The sequence below is a fragment of the Giraffa tippelskirchi genome, chromosome 8, assembly GCF_054371585.1.
Source record: "Giraffa tippelskirchi isolate mGirTip1 chromosome 8, T2T-mGirTip1v1.2.pri, whole genome shotgun sequence".
Classification (NCBI taxonomy): domain Eukaryota; kingdom Metazoa; phylum Chordata; class Mammalia; order Artiodactyla; family Giraffidae; genus Giraffa; species Giraffa tippelskirchi.
The window spans coordinates 157926756-157948664 of NC_137282.1; the positions used below are offsets into that span (position 1 = coordinate 157926756).

The 21909-nt window shown below is 44.1% G+C and overlaps 2 protein-coding genes and 1 long non-coding RNA gene across 6 annotated transcripts in view; 1 reads left to right on the top strand and 2 right to left on the bottom strand.

Moving 5' to 3' along the window:
- The window catches only part of ELOVL2 (ELOVL fatty acid elongase 2), a 43335-nt gene extending 30500 nt beyond the window's left edge, over positions 1-12835 (top strand). For all 4 annotated transcript variants that reach the window (XM_081523831.1, XM_081523830.1, XM_081523828.1 and 1 more), the window contains 5 exons: positions 1821-1898; positions 4383-4554; positions 7270-7394; positions 7839-7973; positions 9743-12835. In XM_081523831.1, coding sequence (XP_081379957.1) covers positions 1821-1898; positions 4383-4554; positions 7270-7394; positions 7839-7973; positions 9743-9862 — 630 coding nt within the window. In that variant the 3' untranslated portion in view covers positions 9863-12835. The remainder of the gene's footprint in view (positions 1-1820; positions 1899-4382; positions 4555-7269; positions 7395-7838; positions 7974-9742) is intronic.
- LOC145518831 (uncharacterized) lies at positions 9207-12052 on the bottom strand. Its single transcript, XR_014063333.1, has 2 exons — positions 11859-12052; positions 9207-10789 (listed from the first exon to the last, which is right to left on the bottom strand). It is a non-coding gene; the product is annotated as an uncharacterized LOC145518831 (long non-coding RNA).
- A 4694-nt stretch (positions 12836-17529) lies between the features above and the next one.
- SYCP2L (synaptonemal complex protein 2 like) overlaps positions 17530-21909 on the bottom strand; it is a 46741-nt gene continuing 42361 nt past the window's right edge. The window contains exon 27 of the mRNA XM_081523832.1: positions 17530-18069. Within this exon, the coding sequence (XP_081379958.1) occupies positions 18015-18069 (55 nt within the window). The 3' untranslated portion in view covers positions 17530-18014. The remainder of the gene's footprint in view (positions 18070-21909) is intronic.

Here is a 21909-nt window from a genome sequence, read left to right on the forward strand (position 1 = left end):
AGTGATGGGATCTTCTCCATGGAAATGGACTCAGCGAGTTGGGGCGAGCACGGAAGCAGAAGGTCTGCTTGGGAGACTTGATGGTGCTGCAGTCACAGACCCCAGTGGCGTGGACTCAGGCAGTGGAGACGGGGAGTGGATTCTAGTCGCAGTCTGGAGCGAGTTGGCCACACCTCCTTAAGGCTGACAACCCTGTTTGAAAGCCTGGTTTCCTCCTCTTCAACACGCAGGTTGGGTGGTTCCTGCAAACCAGCCCGCCCGGGGCCTGAGGAGGGTCTGGGCTGAGGCGCTCTGAGCCTCCCGCAGCCTGGCTGCCTGCTCTGCCATTCAGTCTGGCAGCTGGTTCTGCAGAGGCACGCTGGGGAGGGGACAGCCGGTAAGGCTGACTAAGCAGAGCATGGCCTGTTCCTTCCTGCTGTGGCGCTGCTGTTACCTAAACACGGTAGATGGTGGAGCCCCGGACTGCAGAACTACAGTCTGACCATAGAGGTTTTTAATTAATCTTTCTTTCTGAACAAACTTAAGTAACTCTATTTTGAAAAAGGAAGAAAAACTTACATACACGTCTAGATATTCCTGGATCCGCTGGAGCCGCTCACCGGTTCCCATTTGAGAACCAGCATGGACAGCTCTGGGGACCTGGGGATGACTTGATCTGTAATAGACCCACCAGGAAGGTTCAATCTCTCTTACTTTCCCTGGATTCATTTATCCTGATAATCTATACTTATCACGATGTTAACTGTGGTGATTTTGTTAGAGAAGCAGATGAGGATATGGAAGATTCACGAAGGTTCTGAAACATTCTGTGTTTTTCAAGTTTATCTCTTTTTCTTGGTGTTCAGTTCATTAACATCCCTCCCTCCCTGCTCTGTCTGTCTGTCCTAACAGTCGGTACGTTTACACATTTTTGATAAGCTACAGAAAATTACAGGCTTTCACATATAATATCATATGTTAATTAAAGCCAAAGACCTTATAGTCTTGAATTTTAAGTTTCTTAGTAACAGTGGGAAAGAAGGCAGAAAACTTTTATAGAATTTCCCACAAAGAAAGTTCATTTTCTTAAGTTGTAGAAGGAACACTAGATAAGGAATTAGAAGGCCTGAATCCAGTCATTGTTTTACTACTTTATAGTTGTGTGATCACAAGCAAATAGTCATTGAGGACTATCTCTGTGCCAGGCATTGGACAAGGAATTGTAGATGCAAAAGTGAGCAAGGAAGGAGGCACAGACTTTATGGAGCTTTCTTTTTTGAGCATAATGGGGAAAACAGATGTATATCAGTTATAATCATACAAATGACTTATTACTACATAGCATAAATACAATGAAGAAAATGATTTAAGAATGTCTCTGAGCCCCGGTTTTCTCATGGAAAATGGTAATAAATACACAATTCATAACACTGGGATGATCAAATAACAAATATTTATATGTAAGCCAATAAAGTACTAAAATTTTAGTGTAGTTTTCACACTTGTTTACATTTAATTCTATATTTTATTTGTAGAGCATATGATTAGATAATTGCTTACAGGGAATATTTTGTTACTCAAATGATAGCTAAATTCTGTTTTTGGTGGCTGTGAAGGTTAGAGGTAAATCCTTTATTAACCAAGGATTTTAACCACTGATACCAGTTCAGCAGCAAGAATTAGGTCCTTTGATAATGTGTGTTTGGGAACAGGATTGAGTAAAGCTCATACTGGGAAGAACTCAAACCTTGAATAGATGCCAAACAGAAACATGAATAGGAAGTTCAGTTTTGGTCCAAATTCTTGCACTGATTTTTTCCTCTCCTTTGTTTCTTTGGCAGCTTATTCTCTCCAGTTGGGAAGGAAGCTACAACTTACAGTGTCAGGATCTGACCAGTGCAGGGGAGGCCGACATCCGGGTGAGTCAGCCGTTTGTAACCATTTCTTGCTGAAAAGGAGAGAAAGCTTTGTCCTTCCAGAGACGAGGATGGAGGCCCGGCTTAGATAAGGAGGGGTCTCCGTCCTAGTAGAAATGCTCCCTTGGGGGGACAGACTGAATGAACCGTGGCACATTCCACGCAGTAGATCCCTTTGCAAAGTGGAATGAGGATGACCTCTGTCCCGATACAGAATCATCTCCAGGATGGAGCTCAGTGAAAGCAGCAACCCACAGACCGTGCTTATAGTACAGCGCCTCACGTGCAGGGAATGATAGGAACATGCGTGTCTTAGCGTTTATTCTGCCATTGTTTCTTTTTAAAACCATAAGCAAACACGATGGTGGTTTCCTTTCAGGGGAGGGATCGGGGCAGAGTGGATAGAGGTGGAAGTTGGACTTCTCTGAATGTCCCTTGTCTAATTTTCAGAACCAGAAGGTGTTTTCACATAATTATAAAGCAAATTTAAAAAGAATGCAAGGCAGCCTCTCCCTCCACATCTTGGAAATAAAATAATTACCCATATATTAGGTTGCGGACATAACCACCCAAGGAATTCTTTCAAGTGCCTTTAAACAGTGTTTTGACTGCACGCCCTGAGTGAGATGACCTCAACGGCATTCAGTAATTTGGGGGGTGGGGGGCTGCTCTTATTAATAAAAATATTGGTATTGCTTTTTGTGGGACTATTACAGGTATGCTTAAGATAAAGTACATAATAATGTTAACATCATTACAACTAATATTTGAAACATACAAAAGAGAAACCAAGACTCATAGATTCAAATCAGAAATATCAAAATTAACATTATTCTTTCTAAAATGTGCTTTTTAGCTCTGTCCACAGGAAAGGTCTAGTTAGTCTCTGAGAAACCAGCAGTGATACCCAGATCGTGCTTTCTAAATATAATCCACCAGGAGGGTTTAATGTTCTTAGAGAGTTGGCCGATTCCTGTTTGGTGTCGGGGTGGGGTGGGGGTACATATATGAAAAGAATCCCCGACATCATCTGACAGAACCAGGAAGCTGGGGTCACGACAAGAAGATGTAAGGGCCAGCTTAAAGGAGCTCCCACAGCTAAAGTGGGGCAGTTTGAGTATCAAAAGGAATACTGACATATTTATAAAAACTAAACGAGTTTAAAATGACACTAAAAACCCTCTTTGTTACCTTTTGAAGGTTACTAGGACACCAAGTAATTTAGAAAAAAAAAAATGGAAAAGAATCAAACATCTATCCTGCCATTCATATGTGAGTTTCCAAACAGCTAAAGAGGAAGAGCTTCCCTGGTGGCTCAAACAATCAAGAAACTGCCCGCAATGCGCAAAGCGCAAAGCGGGAGACCCAGGTTCCATCCCCTGGGTCAGGCAGATCCCCTGGAGAAGGGCATGGCAACCCACTCCAGTATTCTTGCCTGGAGAATCCCATGGACAGAGGAGCCTGGTGGGCTATGGTCTGTGGGGTCGCAGAGTTGGACACGACTGAGTGACTAACAACATCTCATCTGCTATGTAAGTTTCCAAATAGCTAAAGAGGAAGAGCTATTTCTATAAAGAGAATAACGTGCACATAAGTATAAAGAGAATTTGAAAAGCACCATTTTGCAGCTTCTAGTGAAGGGTAATGGGTCCAGACAGCAGTCATCTGTAAATGATGAAACTGCTGGGTGAAAGTTGAGTGGAAGCCTCACGATGATTAGGTCAGGCTGTTAACACCTGAACTCCGTTGATTTTAGTGTCAGTGGGACAACCAGAACTTGGGTACCTCTTGACGTGATTCCATAGGAAGTACACAGACCCACGCCTGAAGTACACTGGACCGCTAAACCACGTGGGTTTGAATCGCACTGGTCCACTTAATACACAGACTTTCTTTCAGTACAAAATACTGCAGTGCTGTACAACCTGCAGACATGGAGGAACCACACTATGGAGGGCTGGCTGTAAGTTATACACAGACTGTGGACTGTGCCGAGGGTCAGTGCCACGACCATCCCTGCCCCGTTCGTTGTTCAAGGGTCAACTGTAATCTTACCCCAAACCTTAAACCTGAATCCAGTTAAGCCTCTGTCATTGCTCTTTACAGAAAATGTGGAGGATAGAGAAATAAGTTTAAACAACACAAGGGAAAAAAAGTCACCCAAATCCATACTATTAGGAATTCTATACAACTGATCAAGTTTATGAAATAAAAGATAGGAAAGAAAACAGCGGAGCACGGAAAGGGAACAGACTTTTTGGTCCACCCAATATTTTGGAAAGATACAATAATTCCTTTCATTAGATGGGGCTGGATTGCTGGGAATAAGGAAAAGCTGGCAGCAGAGAGGCTGGGTGAGATGGTTCTCGCTGGTCTGACAGCTGGGCGGGTGAGCCGGTGAAGCACGGACAGGCCCCCGCAGGGGCAGACGGCCCCGGGAGGCGTCCCGGCTCACCCTGTCTTCCTCCCGTTTGACTTCTCGTACAGGTAGCCAGGGTGCTGTGGTGGTACTACTTCTCCAAATTAATAGAGTTCCTGGACACAATTTTCTTTGTGTTGCGGAAAAAAACCAGCCAGATCACCTTTCTTCACGTCTACCATCACGCCTCCATGTTTAACATCTGGTGGTGTGTCTTGAACTGGATACCTTGTGGGCAAAGTAAGTATACATTTGCCAGTTCTGTGTAATGGGTCTCCTGCTTGTCACACAGGGAAGCACTCGTTTGCTGGTGGCCGTTTCATTTATCATCTTTGATCCTGGCAAAATCGTTGAGTATTAGGATAAATTTTAAAAGTGTTTTCTCTTCCATGCACCATACATCTGATGGCAGAAGCACGTGCCCCAGCTGGAGTAGTTTACCCCATGCCCTGGGGCGGTAGAAACACAGCGCCTTCCAGTCACGACCACTTGGCTTTGGTACAGATTGAGTCATTTCAATTTCGGGGGCTTGTTAATCCATTCTGAAAAATTAAAATCATGTCCCTCTGACCCACCAGAGCAGTGGCTTTCAGTTTTTTTTTTTTACTGAGACATCAATAAGTATTACATTATATCACAACCCAGGGCACTCATACTGAATGAGACAAATTTCATGAAACAGTATTTAGCCTAGCTCTGTGTGATTCACTTTTTTTTTTTAATTGACCTCACTTTTTCAAAAAGCTAATAACTCTCACTGCACTGACTTTCACAGTTGATGTGTCAGTTCTGACCTGCAGTTTGAGAAACACAGTGCTTGAGAGAGAACAGTACTTTTCTGTTGGATATTTATTGTTTTATACCCAAGAATTCAAAAGTATTCTATGAAAAATCAGGTAAAACTTAGGTCAGAATGATTTTGTCCTAGGATATAGGAACTTGTAGAGATGATGTTAAAAAAACAGTGCAGGGGTATCTGCAGTACATTGATTGTGAAGATGTAAATTTAAACTCCAGTGTGAAGAAAACTTGCTGGAGGTGCATTAGAGAGAAAAAGATGCTTTTATACCTCTCCTCTCCTAGAGTGACATACCAGAGAAGGCAATGGCACCCCACTCCAGTACTCTTGCCTGGAAAATCCCATGGACGGAGGAGCCTGGTAGGCTGCAGTCCATGGGATCGCGAAGAGTCAGACATGACTGAGCGACTTCACTTTCACTTTTCACTTTCATGCACTGGAGAAGGAAATGGCAACCCACTCCAGTACTCTTGCCTGGAGAATCCCAGGGACAGGGAAGCCTGGAGGGCTGCCATCTATGGGGTCGCACAGGGTCGGACACGACTGAAGCGACTTAGCAGCAGCAGCAGCAGAGTGACATACTCTGGTTGGAGCTTAGTTATCTAGGTTATAGTAGACCGATAGTGTAATCAACATGTAGACTAAAATCAATACCAAAGGACAGTTGTCAAAGCTAAGTACTTTTTGTGATTATCAAGTTTCATTTATAAATCACTAAAGCATCTAAAAGTCGATCTTAAATAACCACTGTGTAAAGACACTATTTCATTCACAGGAATTCTATGTGTGTGATGGTTTCTGTTCAATCTTAAATACTATAAAAATTATAAGCAGCAACTACTTTTTTAAATTAATTAATGGAAATGAAAACTCAGGTTGGTAAAAAAAAAAAATCACTAATATTGTGCTGCCTGGTACTCTGAAACTACATTTGTGCTTTCATATAAATCCAGTGCCCTGACAAGTTATTCCAGCCAGTGTAGAAGGACTTGCTAGATTCCTGGTGCTGTTCCTCTTGTCATATTCACTGATTTGCATTGATCTATCCAGATTGCTAATCCAGGACTGGGAAACCAGGCAGAAGAATTTAAATTAATTAACCCACACATGCACAGTGCCTTTTAGTTTATATAGTATTATCACATTTAACCCCATCACAACCTTAAGTGGTAATTACTTATATCAGTTTTCCAGATGAGAAACAAAATTTACAAAGTAATGTATGCAAGGGGACAGAGCTGTTTAGGTGGTCCTCCTGCTGCACAGCCTGTCTCCTCTCCCCGGGGTTGGCAGCTCACAGACCAGCCGCCTGGATCCCAGACGGACCCGTGCCTAGCGCTCACCTTGTGCTGGGCCCCGTCCAGAGCCCTTCACGTACCCTGGTGTTGTTCTCACACCCTGCTTCCAGTTCCTCAGCTTGTGCAGTTCCTCACCTCTTGCAGCTCAGTCCTTTTGACCCTAAATTGACCCAAGACAGAACTTAGCCCTTGCTCCTTGGTTTCCCATGGATGACAGCACCCATGTGGATGACAGCACCTGTCCTGAAGGGGACGGCAGGGGACGGGGGTTGTCCCAGCACAGCTCAGCACAGCAGATACCCGAATGTGTTAGACACTCCTTGTCCCAGAAGTCCAGGAGGCTTCCCGGCCACTGGGAAAGTCCACAGCCCGCCTCAGCCTCTTCTCATCCTGCGGGACCTTCCCCGATTCACCTTCAGCAGCATCTCCTGGTTCTAGGTCCCTTCTGGGGAGACTCCATTCACCTAACTGTGAAGGGCAGTACATTCTCCCTGACTCTCGAGCGCCCTGTTCAGCATGTACGAAGGCTACAATCGTACGATCTGTCTACAATCCAAATGGCTGAGCAAACACATGTTCTCTCTCAACTTCTGCCTCCTGGTTAGAAGGTAGTCATGACAGAGGCAACATAGCCCTGGCAAAATGGGGAGTAACCTGTATGGTTTTCAGAGTCCCAACCAGTCCCAGTCCCTTTCTCTAGGTGTCCGGTTGAACCCTGCGATAATGGCCCAGAAATCGGGGTGAGTTCGGTCAGCGCCGTGTTGTCCTCAGTTATGACGCACAGGAGGACAGTACCGGACAGAGAACGGACAGTCCTCCTCCCAGAAGGACGATAAGGCCTCCTGTGCTCTCTCCTAGGTTTCTTTGGCCCCACCCTGAACAGCTTCATTCACATCCTCATGTACTCCTACTACGGGCTGTCTGTGTTCCCGTCCATGCACAAGTACCTCTGGTGGAAGAAGTACCTGACGCAGGCCCAGCTGGTACGTCCGCCCCGCGCCGGTGCCGCTCCGCGGGCCGCGGCTGCGTGTGCTCGGTCCCAGCCCTGGAGGCCGGAGGCTTTCCTGTGGGGACGAGACTGCCGGTCTCGCTCTAAAAATGGGCTTTTAAGAGGGAAACCTTGTTAAAGCGTCCTTCGTGTACAGAGTGCGTCCTGTGCTTATGGAATACGCAGCTTGCCCACTCCTTGCTCTGAAATGTAGACGGATACTTTTGAAGTTACTGTCTGCTGAAGTGTTTCTAGCTAAATGGCCTGACCTGAGATTTTTCCCAGAGAAAATTAATGATGGCCAATTTTACACACTTCCTAACTTTCGGCCAAATTCCCGGAGAGGAGAGTGGGCCCCTCGGGTGCTTTCCCGTCGGTCTCGTCCCGAGAGCAGGCTTCCAGCTGCCCGAGCGCAGAGTGGCCCGCTTTCCGCCCACAGGTGCAGTTCCTGCTCACCATCAGCCACACCATGAGCGCCGTGGTCAGGCCCTGCGGCTTCCCCTTTGGCTGCCTCATCTTCCAGTCTTCTTACATGATGACGCTGGTCATCCTCTTCTTAAACTTCTACGTTCAGGTATGTTTACACACAAACAGTCCACAGCAAAACGTGAGACTGAGCACCTCTGCGTTACGTTTTTAATTTTACCAATTAAACGTTACAGGAGAGCAGGCTTGTTGATCAATTCAGATAACAGAGGAGCACAGAGTCCACCCTGAAACCTGCGTTGCTAACTCATCTCCCTGCACCCTCCTCCACAGGATAACTAACCCCTGTTACTGGTCTGGCGGGCATTCTGCCAGACGTTTTTCAATGCATGCATATGAAGTTTTATCAAAAATATTATGCATTTGAATCTTGTATCTGCACCAGGCTGCCAAAGTCTGACTTCTGAAAGTTAAACACTGTGTATAGTAACACGGATCCAGGAACTCGCTATGAATGGACTAAACGAACCTAACAGTGAAAACCTGCTTCCATTAGCTACTGCAAGGTTGTAGACGTACTGTTTATTTGAAAACATTCTTTTGAGGGGAACCAGGATTAGAAGGTCACATTGACTTCTCCTTAAGTGTCATTTGCTTTTTAACAATTTAAGTGGAAGAGATTTTCAAAATGCAATTTCAGAGCAACTCTGTTCTAAAGAACCAGTGGCAGTGGTAACAGCATAGGCCTCAGGTGCTGGTCGATTTTAAACCGCTCTCCTCTGCGCGCTGCGGAAATAGAAAGCTTCCTAAGAAAAACGAGAATGTACAGTTTTTCAAAACAGTACTTCTGAAATTGTATTGACTATTTTCTCCTGCAGGCAAACAAGTGCTCACTGACTTTAGTTTGGGTTGACTTTGAGCAAATGCATGGTGGTTTTATACAGAATACAGCTGTGGGAACAGAACTTCTGATAGCTTTTCAGCTCTTGTGTTTTGGAAATTGGACTGGCGAGGCTTTGTCTTCTGTGAGATAAAAGTTTCCTTTGAGTATTTCCAAAGAAGCAACCATTGATAGAACCAAACAAAGCCACCCCTCTCCAAAAAAAAAAAAAAAAAAAAAAAAAGATGAATGTTGCTGGCAGACTAAGGAAATCATTTTGGTGTTGAAACTTGAAGGAATCCATAGCCCAACAGTGGGGGGCAATGGTGCTCAAAGCTGTAGTCAAGGTCAGTCGTGACCCTAAGTTGATACTATCGCTTTTTCAAAAAAAAGTGAGATCATATATTTTGTCTGAATAGGAAGGCTGGGCCAAGACACAAATCAAGCCAAAATCTCAGGTACCAGTACTTTTGAAATAACAGCACTTTTTCACTTGCATTATATTTTTTTAAAAATTTATATCCTTAAGTAAGTCACAGTGCATACTTGAAAGTTGCTAAGAGACTAGATCTTAAAAGTTCTCATCACAAGAAAAAATTCTGTACCTATATGTGGGATGGTAAGCTACACAGTGTGACCATTTAACAATATATACAAACATTAAATCATGTTATACACCTGAACTAATGCACTGAATTTCACTTATACCTTGATTTTTTTTAAAAGACTTCAAAAAAAATCATTCCCTCCATGTAAGCAACTAATGCAGAATTATGAATGGTAATCCCATAAAACATAATATATCAATACTAACCCAATGTGGGTAAGGTGAGACAGGTTTTCATTGGAATTCATGCATTTGTCTTGTTTTTAACCAGAAGCTTAACAACTGTCATTTAACAAATAAGCATTCTTACTAGAAAGTTCAGCACCCAGTGAAATCATGGATTGTTTTAGACCCTAAGTCACATTATAGACAAGGTTCTATTAAAGAATCCCTTTCTCTTTTTCTCTTCAACATGTACACATCCCAACAGACATACCGGAAAAAGCCAATGAAGAAAGCCATGGAAGAAGCAGGGAAAGAAGTCAAGAATGGTTTTTCCAAAGCCTACTTCAGTGCAGCAAATGGAGTAATAAGCAAGAAGGCACAATAAGTGTCGCGTCTCAAAGACAAAGCATATGTAATAGCCTAACAGATCCGCTTGTTTTAAAGCAAAGACTGAATTGAAAGTTATATATGTTTTAGCATAAACTAATTTCTTTTGAGTTTATAAATCATTTGTACCCAGAACGTATTAATATATTGCTGTTGGGTTGATCTGTTAACTGAATGCTTTCATCAGCAGTGAGGCGAGAACTCCGCAGACCGCAGAAGCGGTGCGCCTTCTCTCCACACACCGCCCCCCCGCCAACCCAGCCCCCCACCCGGACATGGTCCCCACCACGCCTTGCGCACCCACAGAGCCAGGACACGGGGGGCACCGTTTCTCACAGCAAGTCTGCAAATAAGTTAGTTTTGTTCAGATTAAAATGTTTAAAACAAAATGTTATTATCTTCTAAATACAGGGTAGGCTCTAATCTGTATTCAGCAATAATTGTCAGTACACAGTCGGTCCATTTGTTCCTTTAGGAGTCAACCCCAGAAAATATTAAAATGGTCACATAGATGGAAAGCCCAGCAACACTTTTCTCTTTCAAGCCTTGTCTGTCTCCAGAATCTCAGATTCCCACAATTACTCCTAATTCTCAACTGTATTTTTTTTTAACCATTTTTATTACCTTTAACAAGGTAATAGTTGTTTTTTATTCCTTTTTTTTTATTTTGAAGAGAAATCTCCTCCCAAGTCCTCATAGCGCAGGGGCTCTGGACAGGCCTAGTTCTTCTGTTTGAGCTGGGCTTCCTCGGTTACTCATGCACTCACATCTACAGCCTGTGTTACGGCACCCTGGGTCAGGACGCAGACAGTGCTCCGTTTTAAAAGCAGGATCCGCATTTGGCTGCCTGTCTCCTCTCTGAACAAGGACTCGAGCCCAGTGATCCGTATCACTGGGCCCTTAGAATGATCTGTCACTGGATTATCTGTAATTTAGAATTAATAGAGCATTGAGGGCAAAATAGATACCTTCTCAACGATTTTCTTATGAGCCTACTTGTGAATATTATCCCCAAATAGCTGCTGTTTGTCTTTACAGGTTAAGTTTTTGAAAATAGGAAGAAAGAGAGGGCTATGGAAAGGTTCCAGCCCTGCACCGTGGGCTGGGAAGGGCCCACAGTAAAAAGCGCCGGTTTGGCAAGCCCACCACATTCTTGCCCTGCTGGGGTAACCCGAGCCCCACAGAGAAGCACACACACAGAGGAAGGCAAGAGAGCCCACCCCTTTCTCCCCAAGGGCAGGGCAGTTATCTACCATTAAACTGTCCCAAGAATGGAAACGGTATTTTCTGAAGGTCTGATACAGATTTACACCCTATAAAATAATTCATACCCTGTCAAAACGAGATTTGCCCACTTTGACACTTTATCTGCTTTCCTACCTTACTTGAAGAAGTTTTTAGGTTGTAACATTGACATCAGAGGCTTAAATGCCCCAACACAGTACTGCAGAAAAGGACTTTGTCCTTTGGGGACCGTGTCTGTTTTCTGAGCTTCCGTTTGAAAAACATGTTTTTAAATGGGAAAACAAAAACACGCTGACTTTGGTACTGATGCTGACCATGCTGACACGTCCAGCGTCTGTTTCCCATAAAGGCCCCTCGGGGTTCCGCTGCTTTGAAAGGCAATGACCTTACCAGCCTTCACGGTGAGGGCATCGTGCTCTCCAGCCCCTCCTCTGCCAGCGGACCCACTTCTCCAGAACAGACGTCTTCTGTCTGATGCCCGCTTTCTCTTGGGTCTTTCTAGTCTCCTAAAGCTGACTTGTTCTAGGGTGCTCAACCCCCTCCTTCCATCACATCATGCCTGCACGGCTGTAAGTACCATGCCCTCCCAGAAACTCACTTTAAAACAAGGGCTCACTTTGAGTATGACTCTTCCTGCTCTCGTAACAAAGTCCACGACTTTGGACTGGGGAGGAAGCCCCTCGGAGGAGCTAGACTCTGGTGGTTTTAGGTCTCGGACGGGAGCTAAAATGTTATCAAAATGCACTCACCGCAGGTAAAAATGAGACTCAGAAGGCAGAGGTCACAGGTCAGCTGCTGTCTCCAGCTTCCCCTCAGTCATCAGGCCCCGGCTCTGCACTCAGCCTCACAGCTGCAGTTCCGGACGCTCCGCTGGGCTCCGTCCCCACACAGCAAGGACAGAAGCGTCCTTCAGCCGAGGCAGAGAGCCCAGACAGCTGGAAACCTGTGATCAAAGCGGAAAGCTCGGTCAGTTTACACTCTCCAGCTGGAATCGGATAGAGGTTTCAGGATGCTTATTTCCAACTTGATCTGTAATCCTAGGGAAGCTTCGTGAAACACTTTATAGCCTTAAACCATTCAAGGGCTGGTTAAAAAAAAATACAGTTATGAAGTCTTAGTCACAAAAACTGAATCAGGTAACTGTCTTCACCTGTTATTAAGTGTTAAAATTTTAAACAAAATGTTTACTTTTAATGTGATTTTCCTAAAGCAAAGCTGTAAAAAAAAAAAAAGATCTGTATAATTTGTTAGAAAAAAAGGGAAATGCTTTTCCCCAAAATAAATTTCTCCTTACTCATAGGAATGAAAACAGTTAAATGAATACAGTAAGCATATGTTTACTCCAATTTTTCAAACAATGTTCACTTACTGGAATTAAATATAGAAATCTCAACCCATCAAAATTACATACTGAACTATTTAGACATATTGAGGGGAAAGTCCTCCCCCCAACCACTGGAGAAGTATTTTATGGACAGAACTTCACTTTGTGTGTAAGAAACCAGTCTAGTTCTTTCCAGTATTTCCATATCATTTTATGTTTCTGGGGACTTCCTTATTTGGAAAATAAGGATAGCACTTTTTTGATTTTCCTTGGAAAACACTTATATCTTAAGAACATAGTATCATGACTGAGGTGGCCAGGGAGGCAGGAGAAGCCATTTTTTCTTTGTAGATAAAAAGCATCTGTATGATTGTTGTATAATAAATTGATTTTTACACTAAAGTATGTTGTGATTCTTTTTATTTGGTTCAAAGGAGTTAAAATGTGTTCTGCATGCTATTCCAAATGACCTATTACTCAGGAATTTTTTTTTAACAACAAAGTGATATTTTAGCAATTAATTTTAGAGGTGTAATTCATTTCAGTAAGCAGTGAGCTTTTATATAACAATGTCACCTTTATGCAGTATTCATATACCGAGTTAAACTCTTTCAGAAAATGGTCATTCGTAAGGAAAAGCTAAGATTAGACAAGCAGAGAGGATATGGTGGCGGTAGTGGTAAAGAGCCTGCCTGCCAATGCAGAAGCCGTAAGAGATGCAGGTTCAATCCCTGAGTCAGGAAGATCTCCTGGAGAAGAGCATGGCAACCCACTCCAGTATTCTTGCCTGGAAAATTCCACGAACAGAGGAACCTGGTGGGCTACAGTCCATGGGCCCACCAAGAGTCAGACACGACTGAAGCCACTTAGCGTACTGCACAGCAAGCAGAGGACAGAAAGGTTATAACAAAAACAGCTACACAGAATGACCCAGGGGAGAGTGCTGGACTGGCTGAAGAGACTAGACGGGGCACAAACAACATGGTGCCACGCTCTGCAGCCCTGGGCACTCTCTTTGCAGAGTAAGGCAGACAGGAGGCTGCTGCAGCAGCTCAGGAGTGGGTCTGTGAGCTAGGACTTGACTACGGTGAAGCCTGAGACGGACTTAAGGCCGTGAGGCAGATCACAGGCCGGCCTAGTGTCGATGTAGCGAGCAGAGGTTTAATGTGATGTTGACAACAGAACAGAGTGGTTACAAGAGAGGGCTCCAAGTCTGCTTAGGAAGTGGCTTAAATTCTTGGATAGTAACAAGAATGGGGCAGAATATACTGAAGAGCAGGAGGGCGAGAGGGGCAGGTGGCCCTGGAGAGAGGAAACTTCACCTCACCTCCCCGAACGGGGGCCAAAGACCTCCCCATCACCCCGAACGGGGGCCAAAGACCTCCCCATCACCTCCTGGGGTTTCCTTAAACAGTGGGTGCAACCAGTTCATTAAAGCCTAATAAACTGTTGCAAATTAAAAGCTGTTTGTCCATGACAAATGTTCACCTAAGTAAGTTTCAGTTTCTTGGTATAAAGAAAAAGTCAATGTGTTTTTAATTATTCAATTTATCATTACTACTTAGGCTTTCTTTGAAATCAAATTATATTCACATTAAAGAATTCTAAAAATAAAAAAATAAAGGTTCTACTCCAGAGCAGGTTAAAAAAATAATAATCACTCTTACAACACCTAAACGACACTCACCTAAAATATCCCTTGACCTTCAGTAGCACATGACTTTCAGTTATGGTGGGGTGGGGAGCAAAAGCTATCAATTTGTAGGTCATTTTTTGTCTTGAGAGGCAGCACTGAGGAAACACTGGGATGACACCAGGAGGACACGTAAATCTGAAAGTCATACCCTCACTGAGCACTTCGTAAATGCAGTCAGTTTGGCTCTTAGAAGCAACCCACTGGGAGCCCATTATAACCCTGTGTGTGTCCTCAGTTGCTAAGTCACGTCCAACCCTTGGCAACGCCATGGACTGTAGCTCACCAGGCTCCTCTGTCCATGGGATTCTCCAGGCAAGAATACCGCAGTGGGTTGCCTGCAGGGGATCGAACCCACGTCTCCTGCATTGGCAGGCAGCTTCTTTACTCCTGAGCCACCTGGGAAGCCCCATTATGATCCCATCTGCTAGCCCAGCCAGGGTGTGGCAGGCACAGCCGCCCTCAAGCCCTGGCACGTACCTTGGCATCTGCACACACCAGTCTGACCCCTTGTGTGGCCAGTTACCACCGCTCACCCTTTTACACTCGGCTTGTTAACCCAGCTGACCCCTGAAGGCGTCGGAATTTGTGACACCTGAACACTGAAGAACAAAAGGAAAAATTCTGCACAGTTTTGCCTAGACTGAGTTCACACATTTCAAGGGAAATGAACTTCACTTTCCTGTTGACTGTGACCCTAATGATAAATATCACAAGTTGCACATTTCTCTGCAAGATTTAGGCACTATCCCAAAGACAGTCTGTGTGCAGAGCTAGCCTTTATTTTTTAAGTCCAGTTTAATCCTATGAGCCTTGATAAACTCTAGAAATAGCCACATTCAATTGCAAAATTCATCAAATCTACCTTCCCAGTGCTGTATGTTATAATGGTGATACAGAAGTGACCCAGATGAAATATTTGCCCTTACGAGTTCATAGGCTTGTAAAGCAGATGGGGAGACATTTAAATATAAAATAACAGAAATATGGAAAACGGCTTACTGAGAAAACTTTTCCAAAGGACACAGTGTCTGGGCTTAGTTTTGATGGGTGAGGAATTTTCCAAAGAGACAAGGGAACTTTGTCCCAGCAAATCCCAGAGGTTAAACACCTAGGATTCTATCAGGACTCACCATCCTTCCACAATGATGAGGCACTTCTCCAGCGCCCCCCACGTGGCTGGCATCACACCGGGGCTCGGGAATAAAATAGCGAAGAGAGATCAAAGAAGGTCTCTGCTCAAAGAGCTCAGGTTCAGGGTGGAAGATGGGACGTTGAAGAGGGAGGGGACATATGTATATATCTATGGCTGACTCATGGTGATGTATGGTAGAAACCAACACAATATTGTAAAGCAATTATCCTTCAAGAAAAAAGAAAAAAGAGCTCACAACCAGTGAGTACCTCCTAGAGGAAAACAGGGGTTACCGCAAAATGGCAAGAAGATGCTATTCATGTTTTTAAAGGTGTCAGGATTCGGTCTCCTCCCGTCACGTGGGGAAACAAAGATGAATGCTGAGACCACCGTTTGTATCTGATTCAGCTCCCAACACCACTCTGCTACCCCTGGCTCGAGAAGAACGACCCAGACAACTGAAATGCCATCACCGAGTGTGAATAAGCACACTTTGGGAGTCCATTTGAAGCTTTCTCTTCTTTTGATAACTGCACTGTGTATTTGGGTGCAAGCTGAGAAGCAGAACCACTAGGTAACAGCCACGTGAATCCCCCAGAAGCTGACCTCACACACAGCTGCGGGAGTGGAGGAGGAGCCTCAGGAAGGCGGCTGTCATCAGGTCTGACGTAGGCGCTCGGCGTGCACACCGCAGACATTCAGGAAGAGAAGGTGGACGTGGGGTGAGGAAGACCAGAACAAGCCTGAGCTGCAGCCCACGCAGACAGTCAGGTGCCTCTGACCTTGGTGATGAGGGTGACCTGCAGAAGCCAAGGCCTGTGTCCCAGAGCCCTGCACACACCTGGCCCGGGAGGAGGGGCTGACAGACGGCCGGGGAAGTGGAGCAGCTGCAGGGCCAGCATGCACCTGGGGGGAGCCCGCGGACAGGCCACGAAGTGGGCGTGCAAAGCAGCAAGCCCAGTCCTCTGCCCGCAAGCCTGCACCTGGACCTCTGCTGTGGCCACTCTCACCAGGAAGGTACAGGCACGCGAGTCACCCTGGCCAAGTCGACAGATCGCAAAGCCACCACGTCCTGTGGTGACAATCAAAAATGCCCATGCGCATAGAGAAAGACCCAGCGACCTCGGCTTAGCTCACCTGGATTCCCAGGAAGAGAGGTTTCAGTCAACAGTGGCCAGTCCTCCGGATCCGAGACGGGGTCTGCTTCTCTATTATCTGGTCAGCAGTAACAACCATATCATAAATGCGAGCATCAAACCATTCAAGGACCAGCAACGTAAGCACTAGACCAAGTACAGCTGGGCCTCCGCCTCAACAGATCCCAGTTCATGTGGAAACAAGTTTCTCCAGCTTTCCTTGACCCAAGGCAAAGCTGAGTTTTGTGGTTTGTTTTTTTTAATCTTAATTAGCATACTTATTTTCTAAAAGCATCAGAATGCTGAACTGACACCTATTGTCCATATGTTCTAACCACTCTGACCCCTTCCACCTTCCTGCCACACACAGACACATTCACAGACAGACAGACAGACACACACACATACATACATTTCATTCCGTAGGCTCCTGGGAGAGGTCTCAACTACACTGGATTGGAGACCTTCTGTATTAGTCAGGATTCTCCAGATAAAGACAACCAATAGGATATAGATATAAATATCTTGACATACAATTTATATGTGTATATAACATATAAACATATATATAACATATACACATATAAATTGTATATAAAGAGAAAGAGGGAGATATCATTCAGCAATTGGCTCCCAAAATTGTGGGAGCTGGCCAGTGTGAAATCTGCAGGGCTGGCCAACAGACTGTAAACTCAGGCAGGGTTTCTAGGTGGTAATCTTGAAACAGAATCGCTTTTTTCAGCAACCTCAGTCTTGACACTTAAGGTCTTCAACTGATTAGGCAAGGCCCACCCACTTTATGGAGGGTAATCTGCTTTACTCAAAGTCTACTGATTTAAATGTTAATCACATCTTAAAAAAAGAAGCTATTAAATAAGTGCTCTGATACTTTTATAGCTTACAAAATACTAAAACATAGCTCATTAAAAAATTCAAGGAAAACGACAAATTGGGGTTATAAAGACTGCTTTGGGCATATTAAACTATAACTAAGCTATATTATATAACAATTATATAATGTATAATCTAGCCTTAAGTGTGCAGTCTTTAATTGTAGTTATCCAATCATGTATTTTATAGATGGGCTTAACTTATGTAGGTTTCATTTTTCTAAAATAAACCCAGTCAGCTGTATATACAACTCCATGCACCAGACTTTATTAGAGCATTTAGTAATTATCAAAAGATGAATATTTCTCCTCTGCTAAAGCTGGAAGTTTTGTTAAAGTTCCAGAGAAACCAGAATATCTGCCAATCAACAGAAGAATAACCATTTCAAAATACAACACCATTTTCATCTGAGCTATTTTCACCCCAAAGTAAGCTCTCCCTTAAAGAGACATGCTAAGTACTATATATACACAGATGCTGAGGTTTCCCTTCTCCAAATAATTTGAAGACGCTTCTCAAATAAAAATCAATTTTACTTTTAAAAATTAAAAAAAAAGGGCAACAGCACTCCAAGTTGCTAAACATCCTGAACTTCTTATTTTCTGACCAAAGTTAAATACAAAAGGTAAACCTTTGTGAACAAATGGACAGACGACCAACATATCACAGTCTATCCTGACTTGGCAGGTCTCAGGAATTCCGTTTGCTGTGAATGAGGACACAGCACTAAGGCACCGCCCGTGTGGCCGGAGGCTGCTTTATCTCCTTCCCGTGGCTCAGGCTGGTGGAAAGGGAACAGGAGAACAGCAGTTAGTGAAGCCTGAACTATCCCCCATCCTGGTCCCTAGAACTCAGGGAGCCAACATGAAGGTCACTCCCTGTCATCGGCTACCTCCATAACTCAGATATCCAGCTCCACAGGAGGGAGCTAAGGCCACCGCACTGGAGGGACCTGCCCGGGGTCAAAATCACTCTCAAAAATCTTTTAAACATATGCTGCTTACATATCGTCTCTCCACAGTCTAATGCACGATGTTTTTTTTTCCCTCTGATGTTGGAGAAAAGACAGCTATTTCTTGGGGGGGAAGACCAGATAAAGTGGCTGGTCTGGCTTTTGGGAAAATGCCCGTTGTTAATAAGCAGACTGAGTCCAATTGGAGGCTCACAAAACAAGAGGTGGGTAGGGACCAGATTCTCCCATCCTAAAGCAAACACTAGAGCATGTGCGCACTGAGAAGAACATACAGAATCACCTCTGTGATTTATTTCTCAATCCTCCCCTGCATTCAGCACATACAATTTAATTCGGGCATGACCGACATCGCTGGTTACCTATCCAGCATCGATGTTCCCCTTTCTCCTTATTAACAGAACCCCCCTTTGCGGGAGGACAGTGACAAGCTCAGTTTAAATCTGCAGCCCCAGATTCCCTCGTAACTAGCAAGCTTCACGTGATTCGGTTCTGGCCAATAAGATGGAGACAAAAGTCTGCTGATTCGGCTTCCATGAAAACTGTTTCCCTAATTTTTAAAAAAGAAGATAGATTCTACTGGCACACATTTTTTACCAAATCCTTCACCATCTGCTTCTCTCTGCCTGGAGAGTAGATGTGCTTGGAGGTAGAACTGCTGTTCTGTGACCATGAAGCCCAAAGCAAAAGGAAAGATAACAGAGCAGGAAGCTAAAAGAACCTGCGTCCCTAACTAGCACTTAAACCTGCCATACCAGCCTTGGATGGGTTTCCCTGATGACTCAGCCAGTGAAGTATCTGCCTGCAAGGCAGGAGACACAAGAGATGCAGGTTTGATCCTTGGGTTGGGAAGATCCCCTGGAGAAGGAAACGGCAACCCACTCCAGTATTCTTGCCCTGGAGAACCCCATGGACAGAGGAGCCTGGTGGGCTATAGTCCATGGGGGTATCAAAGAGCTGGACATGACTGAGCTCAGCACCAGCCTTGGACAAAAACCCTCTGGGCTACTGCTCACAGGGTTCAAACAAAACCTCTATTTGGTTCAGCTGCTGGAGTCTGATTTCTCTTTTACATGACTGATCGTAACACATACATTTAATCTGCGTTAGATCCAATTCCCCACTAGGCCTGGAATTCTAATATTCTTAGCCAAGATTAGGCTTTTATCCATATCCTCTTTTAGTACTATTTTGACTTGGAGATTTGTTATTTTTGTTTTCCCCAAATAAAACAGTAATGTTTTCCTGATACTGAAAGTCATTCAAGATACAGTTACAAGGGTATTCACTAAGATTTATTTGTGATAATTTAAAATCATCTGAATGCTCATCAACAGGAAATCAAATGTGAAAGTATAATAGACCCATAAGCTAGAATAGCTACAGTTATTTTAAAAATTAGCAGATCCTTATTATTGACTTGGAAAGAAACCCTACTTCTGTTACTGAGAGAGCAAAGGAAGAACAATGCACATAAAATTTAGTGTATCATTTATGCTACTTAAAATATACATATTGAAACTTATCAAGACATTTGTATACACTCTTATGTAAACATAGAAACACAGGTGAATATATATGCTGTGTATATATAGTGAGCACTGAAGAATTGATGCTTTTGAACTGTGGTGTTGGAGAAGACTCTTGAGAGTCCCTTGGACTGCAAGGAGATCCAACCAGTCCATCCTAAAGGAAATCAGTCCTGAATATTCATTGGAAGGACTGATGCTGAAGCTGAAACTCCAATACTTTGGCCACCTGATGAGAAGAACTGACTCACTGGAAAAGTCCCTGATGCTGGGAAAGATTGAAGGCGGGAGGAGAAGGGGATGATAGAGGATGAAATGGTTGGATGGTATCACCAACTCGATGGACATGAGTTTGAGCAAGCTCCAGGAGTTGGTGATGGACAGGGAAGCCTGGCGTGCTGCAGTCCATGGATTCACAAAGAGTTGGACACGACTGAGAGACTGAACAGAAAAAAAATCAAGAAGAATATATACTGAACAGTAAAGAGATAGTTCTCTCTGGATCATAAAAAAGAGGGAAGGTTAGGGAGAGAGGAAAATTTACTTAGTTGATAAATGTTATGTTGTTTGATTTTATTACACAAGAGTCAATTATGAAAGTGAAAGTGTTAGTAGCTCAGTTGTGTTCAACTCTGTGCGGCCCTATGGACTGTAGCCCGCCAGGCTGCTCCATGGAATTCTCTAGGCAAAAATACTGGAGTGGGTTGCCATTCCCTGCTCCAGGGGATCTTCCTGACCCAGGGATCAAACCCAGGTCTGCACTGCAGGTGGACTCCTTACCATCTTAGCCACCAGGGAAGCCCAAAGTCATTTACATCCTGCACTAAATCTAAAAATACAGAACAGTCTGAGTTAGAAAAGTCAAGTCACCTAAAATGTCACCACACAGAAATAACCATGGTTGACATTTTGATGAGAATCTCCTAGAATCCAGACCTATCACTCCATATGCATGTGCACACACCTTCTCATCCTCTGTCACACCACCCCCTCCTCGCACAATCCTCTCGCCCTCTTCTGCTGGCTTCCTCTCCTTTATCAAACTTCAGCACCCTGGAGCAGCCCAAGAATTCTGTCCTGGAACAACTTCCCTCTGTGACTGGTCCCTAGTCAACTCATCCAGTCTCGTTGTCAGACCCTCCACCATGAGTTTCAATCTTGAATATCCAGTTACCCACTTGACAGCTCCATTCAGATGCTGAAACCACAGATCTAATGTATGTCTCACATCAAGCCTTTAAGATCCAGCCACACCCTCCTTCTCCTCCCTCCACCAATAAAAGTGGAACTTTCCCAGTCTACACACACACACACGCACGCACACACCACTACCAGCAGCTTCCAAAGTGTGAGCCTTTGGGATGTCTAAGTTTCCAAAGATTCTGTGAGGTCAAAACTATTCTGGTAATACCATGAGGAAAACTAACACAAAATTTGCTTTCTTCATTCCTACTCTCTCTACAAACACACAGTGGAGTTTTCCAGAGGCTACCTGATGTGTGGTGTCACGATGGATGGAATCCAGAAGCAGATATAAATTCCCTTATTAAGCCAGACTGTGTGGATCACAACAAATTGTGGAAAATTCTTAAAGAGATGGGAAAACCAGACCACCTGACTTGCCTCCTGAGAAATCTGTACACAGGTCAAGAAGCAAAAGAACTGGACATGGAACAACAGACTGGTCGTCAAGGCTGTATATTGTCACCCTGCTTATTTAACTTATATGCAGAGTACATCATGCGAAATGCTGGGCTGGATGAAGCACAAGCTGGAATCAAGATTGCTGGGAGAAATATCAATAACCTCAGATACGCAAATGACACAACCCTTATGAAAGAAAGAGAAGAGGAACTGAGGAGCTTCTTGATGAAAGTGAAAGAGAAGAGTGAAAAAGCTGGCTTAAAACTCAACATTCAGAAAACTAAGATCTTGGCATCCGGTCCCATCACTTCATTGGCAAATAGATGGGGAAACAATGGAAATAGTGACAGACTTCATTTTCTTGGGCTCCAAAATCACTGCAGATGGTAACTGCAGTTATGAAATTAAAAGATGCTTGCTCCTTGGAAGAAAAGCTATGACCAACCTAGATATCATATTAAAAAGCAGAGACATTACT